Genomic DNA, 26,498 nt, shown 5'->3' with positions numbered 1-26,498 from the left:
AAAGTCCAAAGATAGCTGACTATCAGAACGTGGGTTATGTACTGGAATGTTCTTTGTAACCCACCTAGGCACCACTCTTCTCCCACAACCTGCCTTGTCTCATCATCTCTCCAAGTTCCATTTAGGGTGTCACTCTATTCTTTGTTCTGTCTTCCAGTTCTTATGACATTCTGAATGGCCCTCCTGACCATGTGTACCCCCCATATTAGCCATAGAGAATTCCTGGGAAAAGCTCAATTAAGGAGAACTGTGACACCAAACAATAAATCATGAAGCGTTTGGCCAGCAGAAATATTTAGAACTGATGATAACAACGCATTTTTCATATGTAACCAAATGCATCCAAGAATATCTGTGAATCTTAAGTCATTGTACACATTCTGTACTTACTTTCTGGCAGCCTGTTTCTTCTTCCACTGTTTCAGGAGCTTGGGCTTGGGCTTTCATCTTGCAGATGTAACCAAGTGGATGCTCACAAGTCCTATCTGCCCAGAACCCATCCTGAAGAAAACCAAGGGAAACATGATTATTTGTTCCTTGAATTTGATGCCATTTTCTAGTAATTATGACTCACAGAAGAAAGACTACAGAATGTAGTAGTCAATTCTCCAATCAGTATAACATGTAAATTACAAATTTGATGTTCCACTCCCTAAATAATAACACTTTGCTTTATTCTTCTTTTTTATGCCTATGACTTAACTATTTAAGTATCCAGTTTGTCTTGCATTATACACATTAAATTGTTGTTAACTAATGCCATCTTCAGAACTTTTTCCTCATCCTATAGTGAAATTCTTTACCTATTAAACAACAACTTTCTATTTTGTTTTTCCAACTCCTGGGCAATCACATTCTACTCTGTCTCTGAATTTGACTTCTGTAAGGACCTAATAGAAGGTCATACATTTACATCCTTTACATAACACTTGCTTCTTTCTCTTCAACACTTCAAACCCTAGCCACTGACCCTCCTAACTCTGTCTCTTTTCAGTTCTTTACTAGAATGACTCTCTCTGGTTTCTTCTACCTACCCTTGACATCTGCTCATTTCTTCAGTTTTCAATCAATCATGATGAAACAATGAAAGAAATAGCTAATATTTACTGTATAGCAAATTTAGATTGGGAGCTGTCTATGATATTTGCACTAAGCCATTTAATCCTTACACCTACATAGGAGCTGGGTAAAATGACTAGCCCCACCCTACAAATGAAGGAAGAAGTCAGGAAGCAAAACCTAGCTTCTTAACCACGACATACACTTAGCAACACTATGGTCATATTAGGGACATGGATGCAATCATTTTATGCAACACTTGCAAGTAAACTGAAAAATCAAATGTAATTCTACAAGTACAGACTCCAAGGTGTAGAACAGTTCTAACTAGGTCTGTATCTCCTCAGAGCAACCAGGTTAAGGTAGAACCAAATAGGAATAATGTGAGTCATGGTTATAGCTTAATTTTATCCTTAAATCAAATGTTTCTGTTTCCTGTCTTGGAAATGATCTTGACATTCTGATTTCGCAAGACAACTGAAAGAGTCTAAAGGAACCAAAACTAAATCAGTTCTTTGATTTACATCAATTTACTTAAAGTCACACCAATCTCAACTAACAGATACCCTACATGGGACATAAGGAGACCCCCCTGGTGTCTTGGACGAGACAACACTGGGGCTGCTCACCTTGCCTTTCATCACCACACAGTCCTCCTGCCGGTTGTTCTCATGGCTGGGTTCTCCACGCAGCCACTTGGTAAATGTTACTGGGGTCCCATCGCTCCATTCAAAGAACATTTGAACCTTGATGTCATTTAAGCCAATCCAAAGCTCATCACTTGGCTCTAAACAGGAAACAAAAACACCAAAAAAACAGAAGCAGTATATACAAAGGGTGTTTTCCAGGGTTGGCAGGGCATCCAGAAAGCAAGGCTCTCTTTTTCAGAACCCTCCTTTGACACCATAACTGCCATAGAGTTAACCTTCTCTCTCTCAGGAGTTCCACTGGTCTACATGTGGGAGGCTCCTGGCCACTACATTGTATGTTACCAAATTTAGGTTGTGCAATGTTTTCTCTGTATTATAAGCATGACTTTGTTTTTGGTTGCACTATTACAAATTATATCTCCTGAGATTTGGGAAAATGAAATCAAGCTAAATGGATTATTACCAGCTCTCTTTTGAAGTTGGTTTATTTTTATTGTTGTTACAAATAAGTTTATCATGCCAATCACACTCATATTTTTGTAAATACAATATTCTGTTTATAGAAATCTACTTGATGCCTACTAAGTCTTACTAGTGCTTTAAAACAACTTTAAAATCACTTTAGTTTTATTCACTGTTGCTATCAAGTACATTCTAAATGCTTCCTTTAAAGTTTGATAACTCTATTAGGGCTGAAAATGATCTAAAAGTAAAAGAACAATAAACTAAGGCACATAGATTGACTTCTAACAGTTGGCATTTATTTGTCTACAGATATAAATTAATCTGTAACTTTCACAAAAAAACGGTAAAATGCCAACAAAATGCAAATAGCAAGGTTAAAATCAAAACAAACCATACGGATTTAAAATGTGATTATTTTGTTATGAAATACTTGAAGAACATTATTATTGGTAAGTAGTTACAGTCCGGAAAAATTTTAAATGTCACAACAAAAATGAGACAAAGTACAGTGATTAAAAAATCTGTGATCTCAGGGCTGGAAAAATAACATTTCCAAATTTAAAAACTAAAGAAAATATAATTCAATATCTACTTAATTTGCATGACTGGGAACCTACCATAACAGTTTAATGTATGATCTTTCAATGGTAAAATGAGACTTTCAAGGGTCATAAAAATATTTGGTAGGAAATGCAAAAAAACAAGTTAGATGGTAATTTGTCTAAGTCATTTAACTTTTTCCTCCTAAAAGCTGTCACTCAACTTTGCTTTTGGAGAAGTCCCAGGCTGGCCTCATGCCAACTCCAGCAGATGTTTCCAGTGTCGTGAAACATGAGTGACACTGCCAGCATGATCCCCTTCCCTTCACGTGAGTTGGCAGATCAGGATCTTCTGAGCAACAAACATAAGCTTCAGAGAGACCTCATGTGCCCCTCAAGGATTTTGGTGGAAGACCAATGTAAAATAATAAAATATTAACAGTCTACATATCTTTTGTAGTGTAGTCTACTACACTGTTCTCCTCTTACACAGTTTGTAATGCCTAAACGCAATCTTAATTCTACAAAAGTACCTAATAAGTGAGTGTCAAGTTTTTAGATTGATTTTTACAAATGCATTCAGGAAGTTGTGTTAGTGGGTAAACAACACAGCTTTGTGTGCAGGCACTTTATATACAAATACTTGCAATATATTTCCATGATTTAATATAAAACAAGCTTTTGAAGGCTTTTGATCTAGAAGCAATAATCTTAATTTCACAACTTTTCTTTACCTATATCAAGATTATTTTAAGCATTTATAACATTGTAATATAACAAATATACTGTAAATATATTAGTTTTTAATAAATCCTTTTTAAGAATGGAAGTTTTTCTGATTCATTTACATATATTCTTTTTTTTTTAATTTTGAAAAGAACAAAACCAAATGAGAAAGAAAACAAAACGGGGTCATTCAAAACAAAGGAATACACATAGCACATGATTAAAAGCACAATACAAGGTGATCTACAATGGTTACTATGTTGTCTCTTGTTATCTTCAATAGTATTGTCTATATCATCAGGCATAGTAAAATTGAACATAGCGGTACAGAACAGTATCAATAAAAACAAAACACTGGAAACATTATAGGACTTTGAAAGCAGGTAATAGTCAGACCAGAATAGGTATCCTAGTGAATCTTATTTTCTTCAGAGTAGTTGCCTATACCCTCAGACTTGATACTATCAAACATAACAGATTCGAATAGAATCAGTCAAGACAAGACAGCAGTTTAACAAACCAGACTCAAATAAGATCAGTCACAAGAAGACAGTGTGGTACAGGGCTTCAGATTAATTTAAAAGGAAATTAAGGATGGTTACCATAGTATATTCTGCTATTTTTGGAACAGCTGTCTGTGTCCTCAAATCTAGTACAAGTAGACAGACTGGAACACAATATAACCAAACTAAACAAAGTGATGAGAAAAATGTGGGTTTTAAATCATGATACACTATTAACAATGTCCTCTGCCTTCCTTTTTTAGACAATTCCTCCCCTTTCACTTTCACAGGAAGCACTGTACATTTTGGATCCCACTAACTTTAGTTTTTAGATTAGGGAGGCAACCTGCTATTTACTTAAGTGTTTCTGAACCATTTTACCCCTGAGCTTGATCTTAAGTTGTATTCCTTTACCTACAAAAGCCTTCCTTCTAGCTGAGTAGTTCTCCACTACACAAAAGTATTATTTCTTTCCAATCTATCTGTAGCTGCTGGACTAGCTACCCCTATTTCTCTATTCGAACAGATTTGAATAGACTGATTCTATTCAAATCTGTTATGTTTGATAGTATGAGGCCCTTTCTGTATTAGGTACAATTACTCTGAAGAGTTTATTTCTCTCTGGTTCCCTGTCACATAGAGCATTATTTTCTTCTCTTTGAATTTCAGTCCACAAACCCTTTTTCAGGTTGATTATATTTCCTATACAGAGCATCTCAGTGGACCCTATCTCCTGATCTACTCTGCCCGTGTTTCTTTTGTTGTGCATTAAGGCCATGTATGTTAGAGATTATAGCCAGTCTTCTCTGCCTCATCTCTGCCATGCTATTTTTCTGCCTTTTTGGTTGCCTACTTTCCCCTTCATTCCACTGTCTGCCCCGTTTATTGAGGTCTCTCTGCCACTGTTCCTGAAATCCTGGTGGTTTTTTTCTCTCTCTCTAGAATGTCCTTCAGTAGTTTTTGTAGGGCTGGATTGGTGGTCACGAACTCCCCCAGTTCCTCTTTGTCATCTTGTTTCTTCATTAATTTTGAGAAATAGTTTTGCAGGGTACTTCAATCTGGGCTGGAGGTTATTTTCTTTCAGGGCTTGGAATGCTTCACTCCAAGCTCTTCTTGATTTGATGATTTGTGTCAAGCAGTCTGTTGTGATTTTGATGGGTTTTCCTTTATAAGTGATCTGTTTCTTTTCTCTAACAGCTTTTAATATTTTATTCTTGTGTTGAATTTCTGGGATCTTGATTATTATATGATTTAGTATAGATCTGTTTTGGTTGTAGTTGGCTGGAGTTCTGTATGCCTCATACATCTGAATATTGATTCCTTTTCCTATGCTTAGAAGTTTTCCTTAATTATTTCTGTGAATAGTCTTTGTATTTCCTTTGTGTTTACCCCTGCTTCTTCACTCACATTTTTTATTCTTAAATTATAAATCCTCTTGTCGTTTTCTAGCCTTTGTATTGTTACTTCCTGTTTCCTTGTTAATTTTTAAGAGATCTTTCCTTTCGTGATCACACATTGCAAACTCGTCTTTAAGTTTTGATACTCTATCTTTAGTTTCTTTCAAGCAGTTTTGCCAGCTTTCAAGGGAGTTTTTAATTTCCTGACTATGTCTCTGAATCAGTTTCATGTATTCTAGGTTTTTTTATATTCTTAATTGAAGGGTTGTCTCCTTTTTCTGTGCTCAATTCTTCCATCTGTGTCTTCCTGAGACGTGCTTAGCATTTCTTTTATTAATCTATCTTATATCTTGCTTTACTTGTATTAGTATTTCTGTTTTGAGTTCTTCTATAATGTCACAAAGATATTTATATCAGCTGATGCTGCTTCCAATATTGTAGGTTTGCTGCCTCCATCTCTTCTGTGTTTACCTCTCCTGGATCCATATTGTTTGGTTGGCTTTTTTTGTTGTTGTTGTTTCTTTCTCTTGTCATGTTTCTGGTTCTTCTAGAGAAGCATATAGCGGATGTCCCAGGCCCTTTCTGTATTGGTTACAATTACTCGGAAGCATGCTGGCTGGGGATTGCTGCCCTCTCCAGTTTGCTGTTGATCACTGATGTATAAGCAGGGGCAGTGCAGGCTGGCCCCTCACTCCGAGCCAGTCAACCACTGAGGGTTTTTACCACATTAGTGTGTGCCATGCAGATGGAACCAGTTCGGGACAGCTTCAGGTGCAACTTCATCCCTGGCTATTGGGTCCCACACAGGGGCGGGATCCAGTCCAGGCAGTTCCTACCAATCTTCTCTGCACCAGGAATGGCTAACTGAAGCTGAAATGGTTCCAGGTTCAGGCCCGTCCTGCCCTATTCCAAAATGTTGCTCAACCAGTTACCCCCTCCCATGGGAGGACCAAATTCCGGGTACTCACCACCGGCCAGTGCAGATCTGCACACCAGCTCTATTCTCCATTGTGACGTGTCCTCCCGCCGAGGTCCTTGGGCTCGCCAACCCCCAACTTCATGTGACCACAAGTTGTCGGACTCCAGTGGCACCTAGCAGAGCATGGGACTGGCTCTGGTGAGAGCGTGTCTGGCTCCAGCCTTCTATCCATATTTTTCTTTTTTCTTAGTTTCTTCCTGGGTCATGAGAATCCCTCTCCTTTCATCTGATCTTCTCCATGATGTTAAATTCTAGCATCTAAGCTATTTCTCTCAGAGAGGCTCTTTACCTTGCTACTTATCAATCTGCCACCTTCCACCCCCTTTACATATTTTCAAGCTGAATTTCAGACTACTCTTCATCATTCAACTCCTCAAAATAACTAAACAATAAGACATATGGTTCTTTTATCACTATGTCATGTTATATAAAGTGAGCAAGATTTGTACTCTAGTCTTTTACATCTTAACTAACGTTTTTCCACGGACTCATTTCAAAGCTTGACTAGCTATAGTAAGTGTCATGATAACCTTAAGTAACTGTTATTCTGATATATCCACTGTGATTACATTATTGCTTAGTCTGATTTTCCCACACTAACGACACCTAGAATAATTATGAAATTGTTGATAGGCTGCAGCAGGCTGTTTTCTCCATACTGTGCTCACTGGGGTGCACAGTGGAGGACAGTGACCATTGGATACAGGAACAAAGAGCAGAAATTTGGGGGTGGGGAGGGCTTGCAAAATTAAATGTTTTTTTTTTTTTTTTTTGCTACTGCTGTTTTTCTCTCACCAGTTTGTTAATGGCTCCCCTGTGCCCCATCAATTTTTGGGCACTGTGTGTCAGGAAGCTGGCTCCTCTATGACCACACCATCCATTTCCTCTTGTTTTGCTGGGTGGAAATGAAGGATGGCTGCAGCAATTTAGCAGCTGCATCACTAAGAGATGGAAACTGTAATCATTTCATCAACAAGTGATACAGTGAGCCCATGATCGCAGTGATGCCTCTCAGCCTGCTCTTCTTTAGGACATGTATTCTCAATTCATGCCACTCATCTGTTCTTGTATTTCTGGACAGTACATTTTCCAAGTATTTCTCTTTTAGAATAAATGTTTGCAGTACATAATGATTACATTTATCACAGGGAGTTGGTCCCAGTACACAACACAGTTCTCTCTGTTGTTGTTGTTCTCTACCCTTCCCACTTCTCCCTGCTTCTTCCAGCTCTTGGTCTATTCTCGCTTACAAAGGCTCTATTTCCATTTTTTTCTTCAATTCTTTTTCCTCATCCCCCTTTCCTCTCTTTCCTTCCTCATCCTTCCATTTCTTGGTTCCCTCTCTCCTTGAGAATGATTTCCCTACTTCCTATTATTTCTTTTGGATTTTACTCTTTATACTTTGTGTTTCTCATATAAGAGAAACCATGTGATACTGAGCTGTGTGTCTAATTTATTTCACTTAACATTATGGTCTCAAGGTGCATCCATTTTTCCTACAAATGCCTGAAGTTTATTCCTCTTTATGACAGAGCAGTATTCCATTGTGTGTTAGATATCACATTTTTTCTTTATTCATTTATCTGTTGATAGGCATATGAGCCATTTCCAAGATCTGGCTATTACAATGTGTATGCATGCATTACTGCAGTATAAGAACTTTAACTCTTTTATATTAAGAGGCCAAAAACACACAATGAAGGAAAAGTCCTGGGAAAATAGTGCTGGAGAAAATAGTTCTGGGAAAATTAGATGACCACATGCAGAATATTGAGCTAAGTATTTTTAAAATTATATATGTAGAGTGTTACATTTCTATTATATTACTTTAAAAGGTCGACACCTAACCATTACAAAAAGAATGTCTTATTTCTTTCACAATTCAACACACTAGCAGCAGGAGCCAGATTAACAGTAAGTCCAAAATGTGTGAGCTGGTTCATTTAGAGATGTTTCTTAGGAGATAAAATATGGACCTTAATTTTCAAAAATGCACACATACATGCAAGTAATTAAAAAAGTTAAATATTTTGCTAAGTATAGAGTTGATATCTTTGAATCTACATTATATGTGGAAAAATCTTCTAAAACTACCCATGAATTTATTACATATTAACAGAAAACTAAATCACTAAATTTATACAATCTTCACACCACAGCCATGACTAACATCTGTTGTTAAATTTATACTGCAAATTCAGTTTTTAATATTTGTGATTAAATTTTCCAGACATAGGTGGGGAGGAGAAGGAACTAGAACCAAGCATATTTACAGTTTCTAGCTTCTCACCATATCCTAGCTGGGAGATGATAAAGTCAAATTCTTCGATGGTATGAATGCTTGCAAGGTCTCCACCCTCCTTTCGACAGGCAGTCAGGGCATCTCTCTGGATTTTCTTTGCTTCTTTGTGAATCTTGTAACAGTGGCCTGCATAGGGCCACCACTGACTAGGACACTTACTGGGCACACCAGTTTCTAGACAAAAACAAGGTTTGAAAGTATTTAAGAGAAAATCTGATTACAATTATAACTATTTTCCACTATTTTATGTATGAAGCAGTAAAGAAAGATAAACAAAAGCAATATGTTTTTCCTTTTAAGAATATTCACAAAGATAAACTTGACATATTGTATCTTGTTAGTCTTTAGACTAAAAAGTGAAAGCACTCATCTTTTTACTTTAAAATAAAATCAGCAGGAAGTTTCTTTTTTAAAAACTTTATATGCAATAAGACAACACTAAGATACAGTACACTAATTTTATCTATCTTTTATCATCAATAAACCTGTAGTAAGCATCTAGTATATTTAAATGCTAGAACTCTCAAAGCTTTGATATGAACACATCCTCTAAAATATTTATACATATCTTTATTCCATGGATGTTAGAAAACTCATCATTCTTCAGAGCAAGGACAATACCCATGAGGCAGGCATGAGAAAGACCAGCACTGAAGCTGAAGTAGAAAGGTGGGGAATACTTGGGCTACTAGGAATGTTTTGCTACAACAATAGTGTGAACCAACCACCTGCACCTCTGAATTGACTCAATGCCATTTACTTGTTCCCAAAAGATGACATGTGTTATTGTGACCAGGAAAGCAATTTAGATTCAGAAATCTTTCACACAAAACTGGAATTTGCTGCAAATTTTGTGACTTCAAACAAGTTCCAAATGCAAATCAAAATATCCACATACATAAAAATTTTTAATTAATAATAATGCTTGTCATACTAACATTAAATTATTCATCCTACTCTGTTCTTTTCAACCAGAAAAAAATAGAAATTAATGTGCTTGGAAATGACAAATACTACCAATTGTTATTTAAGGAAATTAAAATCAAAATCCTCAACATTGCTGTAAATAGTTATGGTCAGATTTCTTAAGCTTGATTAAATTTGGAAAAGTTTAATCATAATGACCTGGAGCAAATGACACTAAAGATGTTTGAAGACGTCTTTTTATTCAACTGTACATGCCTCGGAACCCATCATAGGGCCTGATAGGTGCTTGGTGAGCTCAAATATGATATAACTAAACAAACAATGGACTTAATAAACAAGATGATCAGTGAGTTTCTAGGAGGAACAAATAAAATGCTAGCTGAGCTAAACAAAATGATTTTAATAAACACCATGATTAACCATTTTAGCCAAGAAATAAAGGCCATGAACAGGTACCAAAGAGAAATCCAGCAGATTAAAATTTCTATTGAAAGTGTGAGCAGCAGATGACCAATGTGAGGACAGACTGTCCTCAGTAAAATATAGGGCTGATGCAGGTGACTACATATTCAAAAATACCTCAATAACAAAAATATTTTATAAAACATGAATCTAACAGCTTCTTCATGACTCAAAGAAGGCCACTCTAAGATGAACTGAAATTAGTGTAAATAGAAATAGCATACATTGCATTTAAAAAACTGTAGAAATTATAGCACAATATGTTTCAAGTATGGGGAAAGAATTTAACATGCAGACAAATGAGGCATATAGAAGCCCAAATACAGTGATACTTTAGTTCATAACTGCTTTTATTTGCAAACAATTTGGTTCACAAACAGAAATTTGCAAAATTTTGTTTTTCTTTGCAAACTCTGCACTGGGTGATGAATACAATCACAGCCATCTTTCCCACACGAACACACACATGGCCATCTTTTCCAGAATTGTGGAGGAAATTAAGTTCTTGAACCAAGGTATCACTGTAGCTACAAACAAAAAGAACATCTCTAGGACACATCATAGCCAAAATTTTAGAAGTTCATCACAAAGACAGAATCATAAAGACAGTTAGAAAAAAAAAAAAAGTACATCCCTTATACAGGTAAATCCATTAGAATTACAACAGACTTCTCAAAACAAACATGCAGTGCCCTGACAGCTTGGAATTAAGTGTTTCAAATTCTAAAAGACAATAACTTCCAACCCAGAATGATATATCCTGCAAGACTATCTTCCAAAACAGATGGAGAAATAAGGACTTAGAATGACAAATAGCACCTTTAGAAATTTGTTTTCACCAAACTGGCATTTCAAATAATTCCAGAGGAGTTCCTAGAAAGGAACAACAGAGATAAAAATGCCAAAAAAGTCTAATTTAGTGAATATACCAGGCAGGGTGATTAATTAAGCAGGAGAAAAAAAGGACTAAGCAACACGAAAATAATGCAATAACAGGAATAAGATAATATCTTCTAGTAAAAACTCATTATGAATGGTCACAACTCTCCAATCAAAAGATAGGCAGGTTAGATCAAAAAACAAAACCTAACAGCATGTTCTATACAAGAAATACATTTAATCCTAAAAGAAATTCACATAGTATTAAAAAAAAGGATGGAAAACAATATTTCATGCAACAGGAGCCTATAAACAAGCAGAAGTAGTGATTCTATTTTCAGAAAAGTAAACTAAAAACCAAAATTGGTCAGAAGGAGCAAAGAAGGTCATTTTATATTGGTTAAGGAAACAATTCAGCAGGAAGAGATGAGAATTATAAATATATATGTACTGAAAACTGTCACAACCAACCTTATAAAGTAAATACTACTAGATATAAAAGATCAAATAAACATGAACACAACTGTAATGAATGCGTGCAATACTTCACTACTACAAATAGATAACTAAACAAAGCAATTAACAAAGGGATATCATTGGGCAGTGTAGAATTACACAGCTGGAAGGAAGGACAACCTTGTAACTTTAGTAAGTAAAGGAGTACAGCTCAAGATCAAGCTCAGGGGTAAAAAGGTTTAGCAACACTCAGATAGGTAACAAGTTAGCCCCCTAATCTAAAAACTAAAAGAGCTAGTGGGACCCAAAACATACAAAGCACCCTGAGAAAGGGAAAAGGGAGGAACTGTCTAAAAAAGGAAGGCAAAGGACATTGTTAATAGTGTATCAGGATTTAAAAGTCATGGTAGTCTTATCGCTCTGTTTAGTTTGATTATATTTTGTTCCAGTCTGTCTACCCAGATTTAGATTTGAGGGCACAGACAGCTAACCCAAAAATAGCAAGTTATACCATGGTAACTATCCTTAATTTCCTATTAACTTACACTGAAATCCTGTATTACTTACATTGTCTTACTATGACTGATCTTATTTGAAGCTGGTTTGTTAGACCGCTGTTTAGCCTTGACTGATTTCATTTGAATATAGTATCCTTGATAGTATCAAGTCTGGGAGTGGAGACAACTAATCTGAAGATGATAAGATGTAAAAGGTATCAATTCTGGTTTTGATTATTAACTGCTTTCAAGTCCTACAATATCTTCAAAGTTGTGTTTTTAATAAAATAGCTATGTAATGTTAAATTCAATTATATTATGTCTGATAATGTGGATAATTCTATTGAAAATAACAAGAGAAAGCATAGTAACTACTGTAGATAACCTAATATTGCGGTCCTATGCAGAAAGGATAGATATACATGTAGAGATTCACACATGGGAAGAATTTCTAAACTATTTATGGGAACAGATTATATAATACATGATGTAATGAATGGATGCTCTGAAGAAGAGACACTAAGAAACCCAGTGCTAATGCTGTAGCATTATGATATGAAATCTAGCAATACTATCATTCACTGTTCAGAGTGATATTAGTCTAGTCTCTTATGTTCAATTTCAGCATATGTAAAGATAAAGACAGCTACTATGAAGAGACTGAGAAACATTATGGTAGACATTATTGACTTCCCCAAAATCAGGTCTTGAAGACCCAAAAAGCCTTCATCATCCTGTAATGATTTTATTAGTTCTATAATATTCAGTATATATTCAATGTGTGTGAAGAGGGGGACAACTATTTGAAAGAAAACTAGATAAAATAAGATACAGTGAAGATCTCCAGTGGACTTGCTTTGAAATCTATGTTTCTTTAAATTGTTTCCTTATAAACTGTTTTGTTCTGTTTTGTTATGTTTAATCTTACCCTCTTTAAGTAAAAAACAAGTGTGTAGAACTGATACCATGTTACTAAGTTCTTGTTGGATCGTTGAGCAGAACTGTTTGCTGTGTCATTGTTTGAATATCACTTTGTATGCTTTAATTTTGTAACTCGAAAAACTATTTCTAAAATGACGGTAAGTAACTTATTGACTGGTGATTTCTTACTGTTTACTTTTCTGAAATTCTGTATTGTTTATACCCTTTTATCTGTTTTTTTTCTTTAAATAAAAAAACAACAAAACAACAACAAAGGGATATCAGATTTGAACCACATCCACAAACAAATGGACTTCACAGATATTTATAGTATTCCACACCAAGTTAACATAACATACATTCTTCTCAGAAGCATTCAGAACATTTTCCAAAACAGACATAATAGCCCATAAAGCATGCTTAAATAAATACAAAAGAACTGAAAATTGCCCATGTGTATTACAAGATCATATTACAACAAAACTAAAAGTCAACATAGAAATTATGCAAGAAAAGAAACACAGAAATTATGCAAACACATGGAGATTTAACAATACACTCCTGAATAATGAATGAGTGACAGAAGAAATAAGGAGGAAATTAAACAGCTCCTAGAATCAAACAATAATGCCAGTACAATATTCAACAACTTATGGACATAATAAAAGCAGTCATCCTAAGAGTAAAGTTTATAACTGTCGGTGCCTACTTCAGAAAAACAAAGTGAGCTCAGATGAATAACCTAATGATGTACTTCAATAGCCTATAAAAATAAAAACAATAAAATTGAAAGTTATTACAGGGAAGGACATTTTAAATCTTAGAGCAGAAATTAATAAAATTGAAACAAAAATGAATTAAAGAGCTGATTCTTTGAAAGAAAAAACAAAACAGACAAACCCTTAGCCAATCTTACTTAAAAAAGGACTCATATTAATGCACATAGAAAGAAACAAGGCAAAATCACAAAAAATCCTTAAGATATTTAGTAACTACCTGAAAAACTTGTACTCCTAGAAACTGAAGAATCCAAAAGAAATGGATAGCTTCTTAGATGAATGTATAAAAACTGAAGAAAGAAGACATAAAAACCTTGAGAAATCCAATAACAAGCAATGAAATTAAAGGCGTAGTTTAAAAAAATAAAACCAAGGAAAGCCCAGTGGTGAATGAATTGACCACTGAGTTTTGCAAGAACTTTAGGGAAGATCTAACATCAATACTCCTGAAACTTTAATGAACTTAAAAGAAAAGGAAGATTATCAAACTCATTCCTGGAAGTTAGCATTCCCTGGAGTACCAAATCTGACAAGCTGTCTGTTCAACTAATAAAGAAAACTATAGGTCAAACTCTTCAACGAACTTAGATGTAAAAATCTTCAACAAGACACTGGCAAGTGGGATGCAACAAATCACAGTATATTTGTCTTTCTGTTTTATATCTTTTTTAGCCTATCAGTGTGCCTGGCTGTCAATCTGTGTGTATGATAATTAACTTGATAAAAACTTAGAAAAAAATTTTTAAAAATCTGATACTGACAAAAATAATCTTTAATGCAGATGGAAGGAAACGGAAAGAAAGAAAGTAATTGAGATGTGTTATGTATGTGTACCAGTTCCCACACAATGAATGTGATCACTATATACTCCAAACATGAACTAATAAAAATAATTTTTTAATTTAAAAAAATAATGCAACAAATCAACAAGAAGATTATGACCAAATAGGTTTCATCCCAAGGATGAGGGAATGGCCCAACATATGCAAAGCAATAAGTGTAATACATCACACAAACAGAAGTAGGGACAGAAATCACACAATGATCTCAGTGGACATAGGGAAAACCTATGACAAAACCCAACATATATTCATGATAGGAACCTAGAAGAAAATAGGTGCAGGAGAATATTATCTCCATCTGATAAAATTCATGACAAACCTACTGCCAAGATTATACTAAAGGAATATTTGGAAGCTTTTTCTGTAAAATCCACAAGACAAAGATATCCATATTACCACTACTATTCAACAGAGTATCAAAACTTTAGCTGGATAAGAAAAAGTATAGGTTTCCTGCCAGGATAAGTGAATCCGGTAGGCACGGAATCCTGCCCCAGTCTGGGGGAACTCTCTTTGTTGCCCAGGGACCAGCGCGTGGCTTCCTGCTGGGACCAGCAAGTGGGGCCTAGGCATGGAATCCCACCCCAATCTGGGGGAATTCTCTTCATCTCCTGGGGACCAGCCCGCATTTTCCTCCCAGGACCACTGAGTGGGGTCTAGGTACAGAATGCCGCCCTAATTTGTGGGAACTCTCTTCATCGCTTGGGGACCAGCCTGCGGTTTCCTGCCAGGACCAGCAAGTCCGGTAGGCACAGAATGCCGCCCCAGTCTGGGGGAGCTCTCTTCCTCGCCTGGGGGCCAGGCCTCGGTTCCCTGCCAGGCCCAGCAAGTGGGGCCGCAGAGCGGAACCCAGTCCCAGTCTGGGGGAATTCTCTCCCTCACTTCAACAATACTTGAAGCTCGAAAATGTAGGAAAATGACAAAACCAAAGACCAAAATGCAACATCAAACATCCAGCCCGTCCCAAGAAAGCCTAGGAACCACGTACATAGAAGAAAACACATGCCACATACCTGAAATACCTGAAATAATAGTAACTGAAATGAAGAAGCAACTCTGAGAAGCTTTAAAGGAATTCAAACTAGAAATAATCTCTCAGGTAAAAGAAGAAATGGTAAAAGAAATGAAGGAGATGCTGAACATATCTAAAGAAGACACAGTTAAAAAATTGGAGGACCTAAACAAAAAGATAGAATCCCTGGATGAACAATATAAGAAACAAACAGAATATATAAAGCAGATGCAAAGAAAGGAAATCAAAAACTCCATTGAAAGTTGTAAAAACCGCCTCAACGAATGTGAAGATAGAATCTCAGACCTCAAAGACAAGATTGCAGCCAGTGAACAGGAAAGAAAAGATCTTTTAAAAATAACAAGAAATCAGGAAATAACAATTCAACACCTGCAAGATGACACAAAGTAAAACAACATAAGGTTGATAGGGATAAATGAAAAAGAAGGGGACAATATAAATGATATCAAGAGGATATTTAGAGAAGTAATAGCTGAAAATTTCCCAAACGTGAGATTGGAAAATGATATCAAGATCAACGAAGCATATAGAACTCCAAATAGCCATAACCAAAATAAATCTACACCCAGGCATATAATAATGACCATCCCAGAAATCGAACAAAAGAATAGAATATTAAAAGCTGTAAGAGACAAAAGACAGATCACCTATAAAGGAAAACCTATCAGGATCACAGCAGACTTCTCAGCACAAACAATAAAGTCAAGAAGAGCATGAGTGAAGTATTTCAGATCCTAAAGGAAAATGATTTCCAACCTAGGCTGATCTACCCTGCAAAACTGTCCTTCAAAATCGATGGAGAAATAAGGTACTTCCATGACAAAGAACAGCTGAAAAACTACATGATCACCAAGCCAACCCTGCAAAGAATACTGAAAGACAGCCTAGATACATTTAGGAAAAAACTACTAAACAAGCAGACAATTAAACAGAACAGAAAGATAAAGATGCAACAGCAAAAAGATAACATGTCAACAATAAACCAATATATAACAGTTATAACTATTAATGTAAATGGTCTCAATGCACCAATTAAGAGAAACAGACTGGCAGAATGAAGCAAGAAACAAAATCCAACTGTAAGTTGTCTACAAGAAACCCATCTAGGGGCTGGGGATTTAGCTCCGTGGCATAAGCGCCTGCCTTGCAAGCAGGCAGTTGTGAGTTCGATGCCTGGTACCCATAAAAATGAAAAAGACAAAAAAAAAAAAAAGAAAGAAACCCATGTAACCCAAAAGGATACTCACAGACTAAAAGACAAAGGATGGAAAACAATACTTCATGCAATAGGAACCCCCCAAAAAAGCGGGGGTAGCTATTCTGTTTGCAGACAATCTGAATTTCAAGCCAATAATGATCAGAAGGGATAAAGAAGGTCACTACATATTGCTCAAGGGAAAACTTCAAGAGGAAGAGATAACTATCATAAATATATATGCACCAAACTCTAGAGCACCCAGTTATATAAAACAAGTACTAACAGCAATGAAAAACCAAATTAGCACTAACACAATTCTAATAGGAGATAATAACACACCATTGACACCAATGGACAGATCAACCAGACAGAAAGTAAGTAAAGAAATAAAAGAACTGAATCGCACCTGTGAACAAATGGACTTAATAGACATATACAGAATATACCACCCAACAACAGAATACATATTCTTCTCAGCAGTACATGGATCATTCTCTAAAATAGACCATATATTAATTCATAGAACATATTTAAATAAATTCTAAAGGGTAGAAATTATCCCTTGCATGCTATTGGACATAGCGCTATGAAATTAGAAATTAATGATAAAAGATACTGCAAAAATCCCACAAACACATGGAAACTGAATAATACACTCTGGAGTAATCAGCGGGTCACAGAGGAAATTAAAGAAGAAATTAAACAATACCTACAAACAAATGAAAACACAAATACAACTTACTGGAATCTGTGGGATGCAATGAAAGCTGTCCTAGGAGGAAAATTTATTGCAATGAGTTCCCACATTAGGAAAACAGAACAATACAAATAAATAAACTGATGTTACACCTCAAACATCTAGAAAAAGAAGAGCAAGTCAAGCCCAAAGCCAAAAGAAGAGAAGAAATTATAAAAATCAGAGCAGAAATCAATACAATAGAGACCAAAAAAACAATCCAAAAAAATCAACGAATCAAAGAGCTGGTTCTTTGAAAGAATAAATAAAATTGACAAGCCCCTAACCAACCTTATTTTAAAAAGGGAAGAAAAAGTTCAAATTCATGCATTAAGGAATGAAAGAGGCGAAATTACTACAGACCCTATAGAAATACAGAAGATCATCAACACCTATTTCAAAAATCTATACTCTCAAAGGTTGGATAACACAGAGGAAATAGACAGATTCCTAGAAGCATACGAAGTACCAAAACTAGGTCATGAAGATGTAAAACTACTGAACAAGCCAATCTCTATTACTGAAATTGAAAATGTAATTAAATCTTTAACTACAAAGAAGAGCCAAGGCCCAGACGGATTCACTGCAGAAATTCTACAGGAAATACAAAGACCTAATGCCAACACTCTTCAAACTCTTCAATGAAATTGAAAGGGAAGCAATCAAACATCACTCTAGTACCAAAACCAGAGAAGGACCCAACTGAAAAAGACAACTACAGACCAATCACCCTAATGAACACAGATGCAAAAATCCTCAATAAAATATTGGCAAATAGGATGCAGTAAATCATCAAGAAGATTATATACCATGATCAACTGGGATTCATCCTGGGCATGCAGGGATGGTTCAACATACATAAATCAACAAATGTAATCCACCATATCAATAGAGCCAAAAGTAAAATAACATGATAATTTCTATAGATGCAGAAAAAGCTTTTGATAAGGTCCAACATTCATTTATGATAAGAACCTTGCAGAAAATTGGAATAGTTAGTCTTTACCTCAATATAATAAAGGCCATTTATGACAAACCAACAGCCAGTGTCATACTAAATGGCCAAAAATTGAAGGCCTTTACTTTAAAACCAGGCACAAGACAAGGATGTCCCTTATCACCACTCCTATTTAATATAGTACTGGAAATAATAGCCAGAGAAAGTAGACAAGAGAGAGAGACAGAGAGAGAGAGAGAGAGAGAAAAGGCATAAAAATAGGAAAAGAAGAAGTTAAATTATCATTATTTGCCGATGACATGATACTCTACATAGAAGACCCCCAAAACTCCATTGAAAGACTCTTAGATATAATAAATAAATTCAGCACTGTGGCTGGATACAACATCAATACTCAACAATCAATAGCATTCCTATACACTAACAACAAAATCACAGAGAGAAAATAAAAGAAGCCACATCCTTCACACTAGCACCCAAAAAATTGAAATATTTAGGAATTACTCTCACGAAAGAAGTGAAAGACCTATCCAGGGAAAATTATAATACACTGAAAAATGAAATTGAAGATGATCTCAGAAAATGGAAAGACATCCCTTGCTCATGGATAGGAAGAATAAATATTGTGAAGATGGCCATTCTCCCAAAATTCTTATACAGATTCATTGCAATCCCGATAAAAATACCATCAACATACCTCATAGATCTCGAGAAATCACTCCTAAAATTCGTCTGGAACCAGAAGAAACCTAGAATAGCAAAGGCAATTCTAAGCAGCAAAGGCAAGGCAAGAGGCATCACAATCCCTGACTTGAAGTTATACTACAAAGCAACAGAAGTAAAATCAACATTGTACTGGAACCAAAACAGAGCTGAAGATCAGTGGAATAGATTAGAAGATACAACCACAACTACAAACACACTCAACCACCTTATCTTTGATAAGGTTCACTGGAAGAACGACAGTCTCTTTAATAAATGGTGCTGGAAAAACTGGCTCTCCATATGCCGAAAACTAAAACTAGACTCATGCCTATCACCATGTACTAAAATAAAATCTAAGTGGATCAAAGATCTGAATATTAAAACAGAAACACTAAATCTATTGGAAGACAAATTGGGTAAAAACCTTGAAGACACAGGAGTAGGTAGAGAATTCATGAACAGAACTGAAACCACATGGGAAATACTTCCCAGAATCAATAACTGGTATCACCTCTTATTAAAAAGTTTCTGCACATCAAAAGAAATCTCCAGCATAGTGAAAAGAAAACCTACAAACTGCCAAAAAATCTTAGTGAACTGCCCCTCAGACAAAGGACTTCTGTCTAAAACATACAAAGAATTTTAAAAAATCAGACCCCCAAAATTCAAAGACCCAATCCAAAAATGGGCATCTGAGATGAATACACAATTCTCAGATGAAGAAATACAAATGGCAAATAAATACATGAAAAAATATTCATCATCATTAGTCATTAGAGAAATGCAAATTAAAACCCCACTGAGATTTCGTCTCACTCCTGAAAGAATGGCCAAGATCAAGAAAGCCACCAACAACAAATGCTGGAGAGGCTGTGGGGAAAAAGGAACTCTCTTGCACTGTTTGTGGGAGTGTAGACTGGTGCAACCATTGTAGAGGTCAGTCTGGAGATTTCTCAGAAAGCTGGGATTGGAAGCCCCATTTGACCCAGCTATTCCACTTCTAGGCATATTCCCAGAAGAACTGAAAGCATCATACCATAGTGATATATGTGCACCCATGTTTATAGCAGCACAATTTGTAATAACCAGATCTTGGAAACAACCCAAGTGTCCATCAACTGAGGAATGGATAAAAAAGTTCTGGTATTTTTCTACAATGGAGTACTACTCAGCTATAAAGAATGATCACATTGAGATATTTATAAATAAATGGAAGCACTTTGAGACCATATTCATAAGTGAAATAAATCAAACTCACATGTATAAATACCGAATAGTTTCCCTAGTGTAAGAAATGATAAAAATATATAAAACTATGTGGTAATCGTGATTCCCAATCATATTGGTTTGAAGCGATATAATGTTTTCATTCATTAAATGGAATGGTTTTAATTTGGGTTGTTCGATTTTATTGTCTGTGATTGTACGAATAGCTATTTTGAAGAAAAAAGACATCATAATAGCTAGTGCTGATTTAATATCATCTTGTTTTGAAGTCCCATCAAGCTGTTGTTCATCTGTTTCCATTGGTTTAATCACGTTGTATCTTATGTTTTAATATATGTGATAGTATAAACAAATTTTTATAGGCAAATTGATAATATAAAACCGTTGCTCGTTTTCTGTTACCTGGTTCTAAATACCCTGTAATACTTTCATTCTTTTGAATGGTTTCACACTGTCTTAATATGCTTGATGCTATAGCATACGAAGTTATACTCAAATATTTCAAGGAAAGAGACACTATGGTAACTACTATTATGTCAGGTTATCTGGTGGTGAAACACTATGATGCTTAAATTGTTCTATTCTGACCTGGGTTGTTCTGTTGTTATGTCCTCTTTTATCTCAATCTCCCCCCTTTTTTTTCCTTTTTTTAAAAAAAATTAATTTATTTTTTCTTATTATTTTTTTAATTAAGGGAAAAATATATTTAAAAATAGTGGGATATATTATAGTAACTTTTTTGTTTTCCTTTTAACTTGATTTGAACCATTGTATTTCTCTCCCCATCTTGTTTTGACTGATTTTACTCTATTATGTTTTGCTTCATAGTATCAAGTTTGAGGGTATAGGCAACCAGTTTGAAGGCAATAAGATTTACTATGATGCCCGTTATAGTTTGACTATTATCTTCTTTTGAAGTCCTGTAAGGTGTCCAGTGTGGGTTTTATTGGTCTTGTTTTGTACTGTTTTGATCAATTCTATTATACCTGATGATATAGGGAACTCTTTTTCAGATAGCAAGAGGCATAATGGTAACTATTTTTGATTACCTGGTATTCTATTTTTGCATCATGTACTATGTCTATTCTTCTGTTCTAACTGACTCTTTTGCTTTGTCTCATTTGGTTTTTTTCTCTTAAAAAAAGTAATAAGAACTGTGGGAGTAATAAAACCCAAAATGTGTAATTGTTATTGTAAAAAAGAGAGGAAAAGAAAATGATCTAAAGGATATAACTGCATGTATATTTAAGTGTGTATGATAGAAAACTATATTACTAAGTTTTTGTTGGATCATTGAACAGAACTGTTTGCAGTCTCACTGAATGTCCACTTTGTATGCTTTAATTTTGTAACTTGAACAACTATTTCTAAGATGACAATATGTAACCTATTAATTAGTGATATCTTACTGTATTTTTTTCTTGAAATTCTGTATTATTTGTACCCTTTTACTGCTTTGTTTTTTTATTTCCTTTCTTTTTTTCTCTTTAAATAAAAAAAGTATAAAAGGTATATATATAGATATGAAAGGAAGAAGTCAAAATATCCTTATTTGCAGAGGCCTTATTTGCATTCCAGCAAAATGCTCCTAGAACTAATAAATAAATTCAGCAAGTTAACAGTATTCAAAAACAGCACACAAAAATCAGTTAACATTCCTGGACATCATCAGGAATCCACTGAGACAGAAATTAGGAAAACAATACCATTCACAGTAGTTTCAAGAAAAATTGAATACTTAGGAATTAACAAAACAAAGGAAATAAAATAACTATAACAACAAGAAGAAATATACCACTCTGAAAATGGAGATCAAAGAGGACATCAGAAAATGGAAAGGTATCTGCTATTTCAAGACAGGCAGAAACTAATATTGTCAGAGTAGCTATAATACCAAAGTTGATACATAGTTTTAATGCAAACCCAATAAAAACACCAACAGAATTCTTCTCTGAATTAGAAAAAGCAATGCTTAAATTCATGTGGAACCAGAAGAGACCTATAATAACAAAAGAAACCCTGAGCAACAAATGCAAAGCACTAAACATGACAATCTCAGAGTTCAAGTTGTATTACAAAGCTACAATAATTGAAAACAGCATGGCACTGGGGAAAAAATACTGGTATGTGGATTAATGATGCAGAAGAAAGGATGCAGAAACAAGCACAGGAACATTCAGCCATCTGATCTTCCTACACTGATCACCTTTTTAACAAATGGAGCTGGGAAAACTGGCTTATATGAAGAAGATTGAATCTAGACTCTCATCATGCACTAAAATAAAATCAAAATGGATCAAAGAACTAAATATTTAATGACATTTATTATAATATAAAATAGGTAAAACTTAGGACCAAAATTGCAAAAATAAATAAATAAAAACATCAGTAATAAACAAATGGCATCATATCAATAAAAACCATTCTGTACAGTGAGGGAAACCAACAGACTGAAGAGATAATTTATAGAATGGAAAAAATTTCTCCAGCTACTTCTTGCACAGAGAACTAATTCCTAGAATATTTAAAGAATTCAAAGGAATTAGAACCTCAAAATAAAAGGCCCAATCAAAAAATGAGTAACTAAAATATACTTCTCAGAACAAGAAGTACAAATAAGTACATTAAAAACTGCTCAACATCTCTGGCCATTAGAGAAATGCAATTTAAAACAACACTGACATTCCAGAAAGAATGGCCATCATCAAGAAACCAAAGAATCACAATTGCTGTGAGGCTTTAGGAGAAAGAAACCCTTCCACATTGCTGGTAGGAATGTAAACTAATACAACCACTATGGGAATCAGTATAGAAATGCCTCAAAAAGCTAAAACTAAAATTTCCATTTGACCCAAGTATTCACATTCTAGATATCTTCCTGAAAGAGTTAAAAGACGTCATCTATTACAGTAATACACCCATATCCATGTTTGCAGCAGCACAAATCATAGCTAAATATTAGACACAGCCTATGTGTCCATCAACAGATGAATAGATTAAAAATATATTTATACACAAGGGAGTACTACTCTGCTATAAAGAAGGATAAACTTAAATTATTTATAAGAAAATGAATATTCTTTGCGGCCCTATAGTTAAGTGAATTGAATGAGGCACATGCACTTAAGTACTGTATTGCTTCTCTTGTATAAGAAACCCAAGGTATAAATAATTTAAAAGGCAAAATTAAATGTAGGTAATAGGAAACAGGGAGATAGATCTTTTCAAATGGAAGGGGATCAAAAGATGGAGGGAATCAGAGCAGGCAGTGGAAGGTGAAGTAAAAAGAATTAAGATGTGTGATGTCTCCACAATGAATGCAATCATTAAGTACTGCAAACATATACAAATACCGAATTTTTAAAAGAGTTCTTCCTCTCATACCAGTGACACTATAAAATATTTGTCTTCTTCTCTAAAATAGCAATTACAAGTCTTTGAAAGAGAATTGTACAAGCCAGGGATGGTGAATCTTTTAGAGATCAGCGCCCAACTGCAAAAAACCTATTTACTGCAAAGTACTAACACTGAGATTAAACCCAAATACTGTGGTTTTAGTTTAGAAAAAAAAAACCTTGTAGATTAACATCTTCTGTCTTAAAAACACCATGTGTGCCATAGATTTACCACCGCTGGTATGAGCCCTCCCAAGAAAGAAAAATTATATTATTCTTACAGGAGGAATAGAAAAGATGAAATGCAAAACTGGTTGAGTGTTCCCTGAGGCTTATCCCCAGGCATTCTCAAGAGGTAAAGAATGAGCAAGCCCAAGAACTCTCATTTATATCCATTAGCAAACTCAGCCATGTCTGTGTCTATTAGAATTACAAATATACCAACTCTGATCCAGCAAATCTTCTAGGATTTACTGTATACATAAAATGACTTGTATATAAAGTATTTACTTCAGAATTGTTTATAATGATCAAAAATTGGAAATAAACTAAAGATCCATTGAGAAGATATATATAATTTGTTCACGTAATGGCTATTATTTAGTCATAAAAATGAATGCAGAAACTATGTAATTTGTAGAGTGAAAACAAGATTGTTATTAAGTGAGAAACAGTACAACCATTATGTGGATAATGCACTGTTATTTGTATAAAATATAAGAATAACTATAAACACAACTGCTTATGTACTCCTAGAATAACTGCATAAGGATATACACATCAGATACTGATTCTCCAGGAAACAGACTAGGTAAGAGGTAAGAGAAAAATGTTATTCTCACTTAGTATCTTTTCAATTTCTATCAGTATCATTCATACTTAAATGAAATTGCTTCTAAAAGTCAAGAAAAGTGCTACACTTCAGGTTTCTCAAGCAAAAAAAGCAAGTAAAAATCTATGTAAAACACTCATAATCCACCCAAAACAGATGATGAGTGGTGAAGAAATGAAGTTCGTTTTTACCACTTTGAAGAAAAAAATTTGTTTTTGTCTTAGCAGTTTAATATTCTGTATCAGAGAGCATCAGTGAACTTCCCCAGAGCCTAAGCTGTACATATAACATTGTGTTTCTACTTTGGGTGTGCTTTATACACTCTGTGAAGGCTTCCATGTAAGAACATACAGTAAATAGCACTAGAGCCCTGACTGATCCATAATGGTAAAATAAAAGTAACCCTTCCATGGGAAGGTGAAATTTTTATTTACATCAAAGCTTTACACAATGCCCAAACACGTTGCATACTCAGAGAAATTAGCAATTAATAGTGATAACCAATAACACCACCACCCATAAAAAGCCCTTTAAGAATATCATCACATTTACAAAACCTCTAGTCATTTCACGCAAATTATAATTAAGCTTTAATTTTATTTTCCCTTTATTTCTACTATTTTATGCACTTCAGATCATCAAATGGATCACTTACCTGAGGGAATTATAAAAGAATTCAAACTATTGTTGCCCTTTTTACAAATATAGCCCAGTTTCTGAGCACATTCCAGGTTTTCCCATTTAGCATTTTTTCCAGGATTAAGGGACACACAGCTTTTTCCAGGTTCCACTGATGGGCTTCCTTTGAGAAAATAAAAAAGTTAAAGTGGGGCTATGATCGGGATTCCAGGTAGAAAGCTCTCCCCACCCTGCGTCTTCATCTTTGAGATAAATGGATCCCCAGTCTGTCTTCTGCTACACATTCACAAATAAATATTTACTGACTGCAGAGCAAAAGACATGATGGGTATCTATTTGTTTCCTTGTCGGTGGATCATTCCAAAGCCTAAAATGTTGACTAGAAAAGTATTCTTCTTTGAACTGCTTTCCCCATCACCCAGCAATGAATCTAAATCTAAAAATTTAAACAGTTGTCACGTTGGATTACACTATGTATCACAGACAGATACTAAACAAAAAGACTATATGGTGTTCCATATTAAACATTGTCAATACATACAAAAAAAGAAAACAAAAAACCTAAGTCAAGCTAATGGTGAGAACCAGGCTGGGGAATCTCTGGACATATGGAAACCTCCAATCAGACAGAAGAAACAGGAAAAAGAAAGGGATGGCAGGGGACATGGAAACAGAAGGAAGATCTGAAACTGCAATACATATATTCAACTCAGTCCATTTAAGAATACTTTTATGAGCTAATGTCTTATTTCTTAATGGAAACTGATTAAAGAAGCAGAGTCAACATTGCTAATGCAATAGATGTAGACATGGACACCTATATTTTTCACGCTCTGTTCTCCTCTGGTACATAATTTTAAAATCAGTGCTCCAAAAACAGGTACATCTCACACCTGTCCCTGGGGCAAATAAGCTACACTCTGCTAGCAATGATGCTTTGTGACTTCTGATATTTATATAAGCTGACTCCACTTCACTTTCTCTTCCTCAAAGATGGAAATCACATTACCTGCTCCATAAGGTCTTTATCACAAAAATGTTAAGGTTACTTAAATAGCACACAAGGAAAAAGATTGGTAGTGAAAAGTCCAATGATAGTTTTAAAATGCATTGATATCATGAGCAATAAAACAGAACAGATGTCAGTGGTAGAAAGAAATTTTAAAAAATAATATTTTCTAGTCAATTGCTATTAATATATTCATTAGTAGGTCATGTTGTACATTTATTAGCACAACACTATCAACGTTCAGATATCAATTAGTGCTCTTTCATCATTTGTGTAAAATATCTTCACTTAAAATGTAAGTGTATTTCAGTAGAATCATTACTCAGCAAGTGCTCAGTTGAGATGCTTGACTAGACAATTTGTGTAAAAACAACTTATAATGG

The 26,498-nt window shown here is 34.9% G+C and overlaps 1 protein-coding gene across 1 annotated transcript in view; it reads right to left on the bottom strand.

Annotated features, from left to right (window-relative positions):
- Mrc1 (mannose receptor C-type 1) overlaps positions 1 to 26,498 on the bottom strand; it is a 110,178-nt gene that overhangs the window by 52,184 nt on the left and 31,496 nt on the right. Inside the window, exons 6-9 of the mRNA XM_013144549.3 lie at positions 25,123 to 25,269; positions 8,609 to 8,794; positions 1,689 to 1,846; positions 391 to 501 (exon numbers count right to left, since the gene is read on the bottom strand). Coding sequence (XP_013000003.1) covers positions 391 to 501; positions 1,689 to 1,846; positions 8,609 to 8,794; positions 25,123 to 25,269 — 602 coding nt within the window. The remainder of the gene's footprint in view (positions 1 to 390; positions 502 to 1,688; positions 1,847 to 8,608; positions 8,795 to 25,122; positions 25,270 to 26,498) is intronic.

Source organism: Cavia porcellus, unplaced genomic scaffold, assembly GCF_034190915.1.
Source record: "Cavia porcellus strain 051 isolate PalLab524CR breed Dunkin Hartley unplaced genomic scaffold, mCavPor4.1 scaffold_27, whole genome shotgun sequence".
Lineage (NCBI taxonomy): Eukaryota > Metazoa > Chordata > Mammalia > Rodentia > Caviidae > Cavia > Cavia porcellus.
Note: the sequence above shows the minus strand (reverse complement) of the source record. Positions and strands in the feature narration are given on the sequence as shown.